Source organism: Engystomops pustulosus, chromosome 9 (assembly GCF_040894005.1).
Source record: "Engystomops pustulosus chromosome 9, aEngPut4.maternal, whole genome shotgun sequence".
Taxonomy (NCBI): domain Eukaryota; kingdom Metazoa; phylum Chordata; class Amphibia; order Anura; family Leptodactylidae; genus Engystomops; species Engystomops pustulosus.
In genome coordinates this window covers 77,887,157-77,900,403 of record NC_092419.1, presented here as the reverse complement: position 1 = coordinate 77,900,403, position 13,247 = coordinate 77,887,157, and the positions used below count along the sequence as shown (strand labels likewise).

The window sequence follows — 13,247 nt, the reverse complement described above, 5'->3', positions numbered from 1 at the left end:
TCCAAATTTTTAAACTAATTTGAAGTACAATGTGTCACGAGAAAACAATCTCAAAATCCCCTGGATATCTCACAGCGTTCCCACGCTATAACCACTTATAGTGACACAGGCCAGATTTGAAAAATGGGGCTGCGTCCTTTAGGCCAAAAGATGCTGTGTCCCGTAGGGGTTAAGCCCCTGTGTGACATCACATGACCAATGTCTGGTGTTCATCCACAGGAAGTAAACAATGAAGCATCCTGTTGAATATAAGAAACCAGACAGAAAGCAAAGGAGAAAAGGAGATTCTCCTCTGCCAAGGATCCAAAGCTGAATATAGGCAGGTGCAATTTTTCTGTAGGTGTGGCCATCACAAGCAGGTGGAATCAGCCAACCATGGGCAACAGTAAAGTAACCATAGCAAATGGTACAATGCGGATAGGTGCAGATAAGCAAGGGAATTCATTTGTTTATGTGGTGTGTACTGATAAGGTTCAGCAGCAGCTGAGGCATGTCCTATTAGGTTCTGCAGCAGTTTAGCCACGAGTTATGAGGTTCTGCAGCAGAACAGGTTATGCATAACCTAATAAGACATTAACATTCGATCCTCTGGTAAACACGTGAGAAGATAGAGCATGGGGACATATATATGAATATTGTGAAAAGGGCCACTGTGTCCTTGGTTTATTATGCTTAATTTCGATGTTAGATTGCCTTTAAAGAATAACATTACTGTCTTGATTACTGCATAATTTATATCAGGTTGACTTACAGCTTCAGCTTGATATGTTAACACTTTAAAAATATCCCGTTCCACATGGGTTTTATGAACATTTAGATCTGCTTCTTGGGTGCTCCTTTGAGTCATCATCAAATACAATTTTTCTAGGCTCTACCAGTAAAACAAAAGGTAGTTAATTAGACATATCAAACTGAGTCACAATTCTTGCTTTATTGGAAGCAAACACCATCTAAAAAAAAATCACTTACATTCAATGCAAGTCCAAGAAATTCAGTTGCATTGTCAGGCTTCCCAGCATCTATCCAACCTTTTCCAGTCTCCATGGCCATCTGTGTTATGATGTAAAGCTCACTTTTATTACAGTCAATATATATTGCTGGATATATAGCAGTTAGAAGGTACAAGATGCAATTGCATGTGTTTTTTTACTATTAGATGCTTACTATATATATATATATATATATATATATATATATATATATTTTTTTTTTTTTTTATATTACACACATATACAAGTGGTCCTCTATGTAAGAATACGCTACAATGATCAGCTGTAATAGTTGTAAACAGGTGTTTGTCATTAAGCTGTAGTGTTAATCCTGGTTATTATAACAACCTAAAAGTTTTAAAATCCAATTATCACCCAAAAAAATTTAGCTTGGGTTACAATAATAAAATATACAATTCCGACTTGCATACAAATTACATACATACTTAAGAAAAAAGCTACAAAATCTTCGACATAACCCAGGGCCTGTCTGTATAATATATATATATATATATATATATATATATATATATATATATATATATATATATATATATACACACACACACACACATATACACTCACCGGCCACTTTATTAGGTACACCATGCTAGTAACTTTTGCCTTTAGAACTGCCTCAATTCTTCGTGGCATAGATTCAACAAGGTGCTGGAAGCATTCCTCAGAGATTTTGGTCCATATTGACATGATGGCATCACACAGTTGCCGCAGATTTGTCGGCTGCACATCCATGATACGAATCTCCCGTTCCACCACATCCCAAAGATGCTCTATTGGATTGAGATCTGGTGACTGTGGAGGCCATTTGAGTACAGTGAACTCATTGTCATGTTCAAGAAACCAGTCTGAGATGATTCCAGCTTTATGACATGGCGCATTATCCTGCTGAAAGTAGCCATCAGATGTTGGGTACATTGTGGTCATAAAGGGATGGACATGGTCAGCAACAATACTCAGGTAGGCTGTGGCGTTGCAACGATGCTCAATTGGTACCAGGGGGCCCAAAGAGTGCCAAGAAAATATTCCCCACACCATGACACCACCAGCCTGAACCGTTGATACAAGGCTGCATGGATCCATGCTTTCATGTTGTTGACGCCAAATTCTGACCCTACCATCCGAATGTCTCAGCAGAAATCGAGACTCATCAGACCAGGCAACATTTTTCCAATCTTCTACTGTCCAATTTTGATAAGCTTGTGCAAATTGTAGCCTCAGTTTCCTGTTCTTAGCTGAAAGGAGTGGCACCCGGTGTGGTCTTCTGCTACTGTAGTCCATCTGCCTCAAAGTTCGACGTACTGTGCGTTCAGAGATGCTCTTCTGCCTACCTTGGTTGTAACGGGTGGCGATTTGAGTCACTGTTGCCTTTCTATCAGCTCAAACCAGTCTGCCCATTCTCCTCTGACCTCTGGCATCAACAAGGCATTTCCAACCACAGAACTGCCGCTCACTGGATGTTTTTTCTTTTTCGGACCATTCTCTGTAAACCCTAGAGATGGTTGTGCGTGAAAATCCCAGTAGATCAGCAGTTTCTGAAATACTCAGACCAGCCCTTCTGGCACCAACAACCATGCCACGTTCAAAGGCACTCAAATCACCTTTCTTCCATATACTGATGCTCGCTAATAAAGTTGCTAATAAAGTGGCCGGTGAGTGTATATATAAATAAGAAAACGGCAGCATTCCAAAATAGTGAAAAAAATCAATTTAGCGTTTATTCCACCTCCACCCAATACCTTTAATTTTGTGGACTGTGCTGCTGTTTTTTCGTATTATATATATATATACCGTATATATAAAATCAAACAACAGTAGGACATGAATTGATGGGCTGGGCAGTGGGTACATGCATGAAATTGTCAGGCTTGCAGGTGTGGATCCTCTGGACCACTGCAGACGATGACACAAGCCACTACCTGGGACCGGAGTCTAAGTGGTACCCAGTTTACACCAGAGCCTGCCGCAAGGCGGGTTAGAAAAGCTGCGGCGTGGTACCACCAGGTTGTTCCTCAGGCGTGACTTGTCTGCAGTGGCGGCCAAGGTAGAAGTACAGAGACGGCTGACAATCTCGTGGTCGAAGTCCAGGCACAAGGTCAGGGCAGGCGGCAGAGGTGCAACGTCAGAGTCCGGTCCAGAGTCAGCAACAGGAGGTCCAAGCAGAAGGGTACGGGAACACAGCACACACGACAGCAGCACGGAGGAACACTGGTACACGGGAACACGGAGGAGGTCAGGGAACACTGGAACACGGAGGAGATCAGGTACACAGGAGACACAGGAACGCAGAAGACACAAGAACGCAGGAATCGCAGGCAAATCGCAGAATAGCTTTCTCTCAGGCTGTGAGGCACAAAGATCCGGCAAGAGTGTGAGGAAGGTGCAGGGTTTTTAAAGGGGAAGTGATCAGCCAGTGCACCAATTAGCGGTGCACTGGCCCTTTAAATTCCCTGAAGATGCCGCCTCCTAGGGCGCGCGCGGGCAGAACCTGGCAGCGATTCCGGAGCGGGGAGAGGTGAGTTGCGCCGGCACCGCGCTTGCGAGCCCCGGGGAGCACGGGTGAGCCCGCGACCCGCGATACAGGTCGCGGGACCACCCGTGACAGTACCCCCCCACTTCGGCCTCCCACTCTTCTTGGGTTGTAAAAATCTCTGTAGTAGATCATGGTCCAGGATGTTGTCTTCAGGCTCCCAAGATCTCTCCTCAGGCCCCAACCCCTTCCAGTCAACCAAGAAGAACCGCTTACCCTTTACGGTCTTCATGTCGAGGATCTCCTTTACCTCATAAATGTCTGAGGAGTCAGCCACTGGAGCAGGAGGAGGTACTTGCCGGGAGAAGCGGTTCAGAATAACAGGCTTGAGTAGAGAGACATGGAAGGAGTTCGGGATGCGCATGGTGGAAGGAAGGCGCAGCTTGTAAGACACCGGATTTATGCGAGATATAACCTCGAAAGGACCTAAGAACCGTGGACCAAGCTTGTATCCAGGAATCTTTAACCAGATGTATCTAGCTGACAACCAGACCTTGTCCCCGGGAGAAAAAACAGGAGGTGGCCTGCGTTTCTTATCCGCTAGGAGCTTGGTACGGGCGGAAGCCTGCTTCAACGAAAGGCGAGTTTGTTCCCAAATGGTCTTAAAGTCTCGTACCAACTCGTCGACAGCAGGAACCTCCGTGGACACAGGCAGAGGGAGAGGAGGACGTAGATGTTGTCCATAAACAATGAAGAAGGGAGTAGAACCAGAAGCTTCAGAGTCCAGGGAGTTGTATGAGAACTCCGCCCATGGCAACAAGGCAGACCAGTCATCTTGGCGGGCCGAGACGAAATGCCGAAGGTAGCAGCCAAGGGTTTGATTGACTCTCTCTACCTGTCCATTCGACTGAGGATGATATGCTGACGAGAAGGTTACACAGGGATGGTTACACAGGGATGGCCAGAAACGGGAGACAAACTGGACCCCACAGTCCGAAACAATGTGCAATGGGATTCCATGCAGCCGAAAGATGTGAGAGAAGAACAGGCTGGCAAGACGCGGAGCAGATGGCAAACCTGGCAAGGAGACAAAATGGGACATTTTCGAGAACCGGTCGGTTACCACCCAGATGACAGTATTCCCCAAGGATGATGGCAGGTCTGTGACGAAGTCCATGGCCACATGAGTCAACGGGCGGCTGGGTATCGGCAACAGCATCAGGAGACCGGCAGGTTTGAGGCGTGATGACTTGTTTCGGGCACAGGAGATGCAGGAACCCACAAAATCCTGCACATCTTTGGCCAGGTCTGGCCACCAATAATAACGGGAAATAAGGGCTATGGAATGCTGCACTCCAGGGTGTCCAGCCACACGAGAGCAATGTCCCCATATCAGGATCCTCTTACGAAGAGCAGGTCTGATGTACGTCTTGCCTGGTGGAAGCTGCCGAAGGTCCACTGGAGCTGCAAGGACCAGACGTTCCGGAGGCACAATATGACTGGGAACAGGGTCTTCTCCAACCACATCCGAAGCACGGGAGAGAGCATCAGCCTTAACGTTCTTCTCCGCAGGACGGAAATGGATTAAGAAATCAAATCGGGAGAAGAAAAGAGACCAACGGGCTTGACGAGGATTCAGTCGCCGAGCGGTCTGAAGGTACAGGAGGTTCTTGTGGTCAGTATAAATGTGAACCGGGTGACGAGCCCCCTCCAGGAGATAGCGCCACTCCTCCAAAGCCAGCTTTATGGCCAACAGTTCCCGATTTCCAATGGAATAATTCTTCTCGGCAGGAGAGAATGTCTTCGAGAAGAACCCACAGGTGAAGGTACGACCCTTGGGCCCCTTCTGGGTAAGAACTGCACCAGCACCAACGGATGAAGCATCAACTGAAAAGGTTTCTCCGTATCTGGTCTTGTAAGTACTGGGGCAGAGGCAAAGGCAGATTTTAACTTAGTAAAGGCTTCCTCAGCAGCTGGAGACCATTGTCTAGGATTGGCATTCTTCTTAGTCAATGCAGCAATAGGAGCCACAAGTGAAGTGTGGAATAAACTGTCTATAGTAATTGGCGAAGCCCAGGAATCTCTGAACAGCACGCAGTCCCACTGTGCGAGGCCACTGAAGTACGGCTGCCAATTTAGAAGGATCCATCTGGAGTCCCTGGCCAGAAATGACGTATCCCAAAAAACGGAAGACTGCTTTGGTGGAATTGACACTTTTCGAGTTTGGCGTATAAATGATTAGTCCTTAAGCATCTGAGAACCTGCCGGACGTGGTTTTGGTGAGAGTGAAGATCTGAAGAAAACACCAAAATGTCGTCCAAGTAGACTATAACACAGGAGTAGAGCAGGTCTCTAAAAATATCATTAACAAACTCCTGGAATACCGCTGGAGCATTGCAGAGACCAAAGGGCATTACCAAATACTCAAAATGCCCGTCACGAGTATTGAAAGCTGTCTTCCACTCGTCGCCCTCCCGAATTCGGATGAGATTATATGCTCCCCGCAGATCCAGCTTGGTAAACACTTTGGTACCTCGTAGAAGGTCAAAGAGTTCGGTGATAAGAGGCAAAGGATAGCGGTTCTTCACCGTAACCTTGTTGAGACCGCGATAGTCTATGCAGGGTTGGAGGGAACCATCCTTCTTAGAGACAAAGAAAAATCCAGCTCCAGCGGCGGAGGAAGACTTGCGGATGAACCCCTTTTGCAGATTTTCCTTTATGTAAGCGGACATGCCTTCAGTCTCGGGCACGGATAACGGATAAACCCGACCTCGTGGAGGAGACGTACCCGGCAGCAAATCAATGGGACAGTCATATGGGCGATGTGGAGGCAGAACCTCTGCTTGCTTCTCAGAGAAAACGTCGGCAAAGTCTCGGTAGCAAACCGGAAGGTCCTTCAAAGACTTGGCAACCACAGAAGTTAGCATGAGAGGCACAGGGTAAGGAGCATCCAAGCAACGAGAATGGCAGTCTGGACCCCAACGTAGAACCTCCCCCGTCCTCCAATCAAGGACTGGCGAATGGAACTGCAACCACGGAAGACCTAGCAGGAGGGGCACCAACTTGCATGGTTATCGGCTCCGTGCGGTACCGTACGGGGTCCGAGAGAATTTGTCCACTAACCGAAGAAATAACGAGTGGTTTGTCAAGAAGAATCACTGGAATGTGGTACCGGGAAACCAATGCAGCATCCATGAAATTCCCAGCGGAGCCGGAGGCAGAAACTTGGGTTTGATTGCCGGAACCAACGCTGAGCAGCACCGGAATCAACAGGCGTGGAGAAGCACTGTTCACACCTAGGGACGCTTCTCCCAAGAACCCTAGGTGCTGGCGTTTCCCGGGCGTTGGGGTCGGATAGGACAAGATGCAAGGAAATGCTCAGGACTACCGCAATAGAGGCAAAGGTTTCCTTGGCGTCTTCTGATACGCTAATGAGAAGACAATTTGGCTCTATCCACCTCCATAGACTACTCTGTAGGTGGTACGACTGGAGACTGGAACGGTCTTTGGAAGACAGGAGCTAGTCGAGGAAGGCGTCGTGGTCGGACTGGAGTCTGCTCAAAACGTGACTCTTGGGCACTCTCCCTGAAGCGCACGTCAATCCGGGGGGCTAGGGAGATGAGTCCACTCAGAGAAGATGGTAGATCACGAGCAGCCAGAGCGTCCTTAACCTGAGAGGATAGATCCTTCTTAAAAGCTGCAGACAAAGCCGTGTCGTTCCAGGAAAGTTCCGACGCTAAGGTACGGAACTGGACCGCATACTCTCCCACGGAGCAATTCCCCTGACGTAAATTCAATAAAGCTGACTCTGCGGAGGAGGCCCGAGCCGGTTCTTCAAATACTGACCGGAATTCAGACAAAAAGGCTGCAAGAGAAGCCGTAAATGGGTTGTTCCTATCCCAAAGGGGAGTAGCCCAGGCCAAGGCTTTCCCCGAGAGAAGGCTGACTATAAAATGCCACCTTGGATCGCTCCGTGATGAATTGGGTCGGCATAAGTTCTATGTGCAGGGAGCACTGAGTAATAAAACTCCGGCACATCTTGGCATTGCCGTCGAACTTGCTAGGCATAGGCAACCGCATTCTAGGTTCAAGAGCAGGCAGACTAGTCGGAGCAGTGGGGGTCGCAAGAGCAGCCTCAGGTACCTGTTGCTGGTTAGCTAACAGTTGCTGAAGCATGGGGGTGACTTGTTCCAGTTGATCTCGCTGAGCAACAATCACAATAGTGGCAAGATCTGGCTTGCTGGGAGACGGAACCTCGGCAGGATCCATGGCCGGATCTTACTGTCAGGCTTGCAGGTGTGGATCCTCTGGACCACTGCAGACGATGACACAAGCCACTACCTGGGACCGGAGTCTAAGTGGGACCCAGTTTTCACCAGAGCCCGCCGCAAGGCGGGTTAGACAAGCTGCGGCGTGGTACCACCAGGTCAATCCTCAGGCGTGACTTGTCTGCAGTGGCGGCCAAGGTAGAAGTACAGAGACGGCTGACAATCTTGTGGTCGAAGTCCAGGCACAAGGTCAGGGCAGGCGGCAGAGGTGCAACGTCAGAGTCCGGTCCAGAGTCAGCAACAGGAGGTCCAAGCAGAAGGGTACGGAAACACAGCACACACGACAGCAGCACGGAGGAACACTGGTACACGGAGGAGGTCAGGGAACACTGGAACACAGAGGAGGTCAGGTACACAGGAGACACAGGAACGCAGAAGACACAAGAACGCAGGAATCGCAGGCAAATCGCAGAATAGCTTTCTCTCAGGCTGTGAGGCACAAAGATCCGGCAAGAGTGTGAGGAAGGTGCAGGGTTTTTAAAGGGGAAGTGATCAGCCAGTGCACCAATTAGCGGTGCACAGGCCCTTTAAGTTTCCCGAAGATGCCGTGCGCGCCCTAGGAGGCGGGGACACATGCGGCCGGAACCTGGCAGCGATTCCAGAGCGGGGAGAGGTGAGTCGCGCCAGCACTGCGCCTGTGAGCCCCGGGGAGCACGGGTGAGCCCGTGACAGAAATGCTCAAGAACACTGTGTACACAGTTGAAGTTCACAGCAATAATAAAGGCATCAAATTAAAATAACAAAGACAGTAATGGGGATTCATGAAGTCATGCTAGGCAGTTTTCTGGTGTAATTTGCACCAAAAAACACCTTCCGACAACATTATTAAGGCTTTGAGACCTTTTTTCCCCTTTTCCTGCTCTTCTGACATGACCGGTAAGAAGATAGTCTGTGCTACAAAAAAAATAGGGAGTGTACACCACATTGTGGCGCACAGTTTAGAACAGCTAAAAGTAGGTCTAAAAGTAGAACTCGACAGTCTTAACCCCTTCCCGACATTTGACGTAATAATACTGCATTGCGGGAGGTACTATTACGTCAAGCTGAACAGAGCTGGCAACGGAGCTGCGGGTGTCGGCTATATATTATAGCCGACACCCGCCTTCAACACCCGCGATCGGAGATTTATCCAATCGCGGGTGTTAACCCCTAACACGCCGCGGTCGTGCTGACCGCGGCATGTTAGGGGCATCAAATGTGAACTGGACCCCCCGTGGCACTTACTGCTCCAATCGCCCCGGGGTTGCCAGTGTCCCGGGGTTGCGCGATCTTCTTCCGGGAGCCGGGTCCCTGCCTTCTAGCAGGACCCAGCTGTAAGACACTGAGCATGCGCATCTGTATTGCACTGTGTAAGCTGTATCTGCGCTTGAAGAAGTGATCAGAAAATCACTTGTTCAAGCTTACATGTCAGTAACAGTAAAAAAAAAAAAAAAAAAAAGTTAAAACTATAAATAAAGGTTTTTTAAATAAAAATAAATAATGAAATAAAGTGAAAGTCCCCCCATTTCCCTGTATACAAGTAATAAAGTACAAAAACCACTAAATCACAAAAAAACCCCACTTATTTGGTATCGCTGTGTCTGTACAATAAATCATAATCATAATTGGACGCCCTCAGCGGGGAAAAAAAAAACTTGCAAAAAATTAAAATTTTTTATCCCACAAAAAATAATCTCACAACCAGCTCCGTCAACCAAAAAATACTATAGTCATGCCGCTGTAAAAATGGCGATACTAAAAAATGCAATTTTTTCTATTCTAGTTTTCCTTCAATAAAATTGGACAAATATTTATAAAACTATATAAATGAGGTATCACTGTAATCGTAGTGACTCGTAGAATACAGATAATATATTATTGTTATGCTACAGTGAACAACCCCCCCCCCTAAAAATCCAAAACAAGAATTGATGTTTTATTTTCCTCCACACGTAAAGAGTTAATAAAATTGCTTCAATAAGCTAAAAACCCACTAAAATGAAGGGTTTTTTTTACAGTGCATCTCGTCTCGCAAAAAATTCCCAATTCCCAACGTGCGTTGTCATAGAACGGTGTGGCGAGTAGTGACTTGCCAACACGGTTCAGACACAGTGATCGGGGCAAGATGGCGGCTGTTCCTGACAGCCATCCATCCTGCCCTATGGACCAGAAGGGTTTCATGCCCCCCACCCCCCCCAGTTCATGATTGATGCTATTGGCTCATCGATGCAGACCAGCCAATAGCAGCGAATTTACTTATGATGTCAATAATACCGATAACCATGTCTGAAGACGCTGTGGGGCACTCGGGGCAGGGTGGCGGCTGTTCCTGACAGCCACCAACTTTGCCTTGCGGTCCAGAGGGGGTTTTGCTAGCCCCCTCTGTCCATGTTTGCCGCTATTGGCTGGTCGATTTGGTCCAGCCAATAGCAGAAATATTCGTCACAATGCGCATCGCTAGGGTGAATAAGAGCAACACTTGGCGATAATTTCCCTATGGAAAACGAAGATATGGTACAAAAGTGCTGGCCGTACACATTGTACAGATGATGCTGTACAAATCTTACAAGCTGTTCCAATGTGCAGGTCCTGCCGTATCATTTCTCGATTTTCAAGAGGAAGATATTAGGAAACTAGTATTTGGACAAGAAGGACGGGGCCCCAGTACCTTTGGATTAGATGCTTTGCAGTGTTTTGCCAGGACAGCATTTTCCTGGTGAATACTGCTGCTTCTAAAGGTGGGACTCAATAAAGAGTCTGTTCCAAAAGAGGAGTTAAGATGGACATTACATACTACTAAGAGACCTGCGACACCTCCAGAGTGACAAAAGTTTAGTTGCTTCCTTGGTATATATCGCCTTCTTATACACAACACATTCACAATTCACGCCCAACCTGTTGTGAATTCATTTCGGTAAAATGAATAATTGTAACAACTGTTAGATCACATTGCTCCCTATACCCCTTGAATATTTCATTAGTGTAGTTAGCAAACTAGGGGCACTTGTGGGTTTTATGTTTTTTTTATTTAGGTTTTTCTAACTAAATTGACCCTCCAAAAGTAGGTTTTGATGATTTTCATGAAAATCTGAACAATTGCACCTAAAGCTATAAGCCTCCTAACATCCTAAATAAAGGAAAAGATGTTTGAAAAATGATGCCAAATTAACTCAGACATATGGAAAATGTTAGTTATCAAGTTATTTTAGTGATATGACTAACTTTCCAAAAAGCAGAAAATTTTGAATTCTGAAAACATTGTTTTTTTTCAAAATTTTCGCCAAATTTCTATTTATTTCATAAATAAATACTAAAAATATTGCTTAAGTTTCTCAACCAACATGAAGTACAAAGTGTCACGAAAAAACAAAATCAACTGGATATGTTAAAGCGTTCCAAAGTTACAACCACTTAAATAGACACATGTCAGATTTTAAAAAGCGGGCCGTGTCAGGAAGATGAAAAGTAGCTTTAGCATTCAGGGGTTAAACTGCAACAATTTAATCAGTACAATGATTAATCTGTCGCTGAAAAAGAATAAATGTTGTCGAGCTCTGCACGGTCTGTGACACATTAATAAACTCCATCAAATAATTTTTCTTGATTGCTTTTTTGCTTACTGCGCTTGCATCCAAAAAATAATCAAAATTAACCAATAAGTTAAATCCATATGTATTACAAAATGGTGCTAGTAAATCAAGCCGCCATATGGTTTCTTTAATAACAGAGATTTTGCCAGTTAAGGAGCTCTCTTACATTCTGACCACAGTCAAAAGCCTTGCACTCAAACCAGCCAAACCAGTGCCCTTCACTGTACTGAAGAGACGCAACCACACTGAAACATATCCAGGGGACTCTGAGATTGTTTTCTCCTGACACATTGTACTGCATGCAGGGGCGGACTGGCCATTGTACCCACCGGGAGTTTTCCCGATGGGCCGGTCCGCAGCTGGTGCGGGGCCGGTCCGCACTCCCTCCCTACAACTTTTCATCTAATCTATAGTACCTGCATTGTACGATGCAGGTACTATTGATTAGTACACAGCGCAGCACCGCTGCTTCTGCGTCTGTGTATAATGGGCAGCTACACAGGTCGCGCAATTGATGTCATTGCGCGACCTGTGTAGCGTGGAGGAGGCTGGAACTTACCATGTCAGTTGTCCGGCCCTCCCTGCGGCTCCGCGGCTTGGTGTGGAGGCGTGGAGCAGTGACGTCACTATCCCGCGCCTCTACACCAAGCCACAGAAAACCGAGGGAAGAAACCTGCACCAAAGAGAGTATGAAGTTTTGTTTTTTTTTAATGATAGAATGGGGACAATAATTATTTCTGGGGTGGGGGGGTGCATTAGGGCTGGCAGGGGGCATAAATTATATGTCTGGGGCGGGTGGGGGGGCATTAATTATATGTCTGGGGCGGTGGGGGGGGGGTTCATTAGGGCTGGCAGGGGGCATTAGGGCTGGCAGGGGGCATTAATTATATGTCTGGGGCAGGGGGGGGGGCATTAATTATATGTCTGGGGCGGGGGGGGGGCATTATGGCTGGCAGGGGGCATAAATTATATGTCTGGGGCGGGGGGAGGGCATTATTCTATATCTGGGGCAGGTAGGGGGCATAAATTATATGTCTGGGGCGGGGGGGGGGGCATTAATTATATGTCTGGGGCAGGGGGCATTATTGTATATCTAGGGCTGGCAGGGGGCATAAATTATATGTCTGGGGCAGGGGGGCATTATTGTATATCTAGGACTGGCAGGGGGCATTAATTATATGTCTGGGGCGGGCAGGGGGCATTATTCTATATCTAGGGCTGGCAGGGGGCATTATATGGTGGGGGCATTATTGTATATCTGGGGCTGGCAGGGAGCATTAATGATATGTCTGGGGCAGGGGGGGCATTATTCTATATCTGGGGCTGGCAACAGCCATCAATTATATGGCGGAGACATTATTGTATATCTGGAGCTGGCAGGGGGCATTAATTATATGTCGGGGGCATTATTCTATATCTTGGGCTGGCGGGAGCATTAATTATATGTCTGGGGCGGGGGGGGGCATTATTCTATGTCTGGGGCAGGCTGGGGCCATTATTCTATGTCTGGGGAAGGCTGAGGCCATTGATTCTATGTCTGGGGTAGGCTGGGGCCATTAATCCTATGTCTGGGGTAGGCTGGGGCCATTAATTCTATGTCTGGGGCAGGCTGGGGCCGTTAATTCTATGTCTGGGGCAGGCTGGGGCCGTTAATTCTATGTCTGGGGCAGGCTGGGGCCATTAATTCTATGTCTGGGGTAGGCTGGGGCCATTAATTCTATGTCTGGGGCGGGCTGGGGGCATAAATTCTATGTCTGGGGTAGGCTGGGGGCATTAATTTTATGACTGGGGGAGGCTGGGGTCATTCAATTTATGTCTGGGGCAGGCTGTGGCATTGATTCTGTGTCTGGGGCAGGCTGGGGGCATTAATTTT

The 13,247-nt window shown here is 47.3% G+C and overlaps 1 protein-coding gene across 10 annotated transcripts in view; it reads right to left on the bottom strand.

The window, feature by feature from the left end:
* TEX11 (testis expressed 11) overlaps positions 1-13,247 on the bottom strand; it is a 285,428-nt gene that overhangs the window by 219,013 nt on the left and 53,168 nt on the right. For 9 of the 10 annotated variants that reach the window (XM_072125893.1, XM_072125894.1, XM_072125897.1 and 6 more), the window contains 2 exons: positions 970-1,050; positions 752-871 (listed from right to left, as the gene is read on the bottom strand). The exons of the other annotated variant lie outside the window; for it this stretch is intronic. In XM_072125893.1, coding sequence (XP_071981994.1) covers positions 752-871; positions 970-1,050 — 201 coding nt within the window. The remainder of the gene's footprint in view (positions 1-751; positions 872-969; positions 1,051-13,247) is intronic. 10 annotated transcript variants of the gene reach the window in all.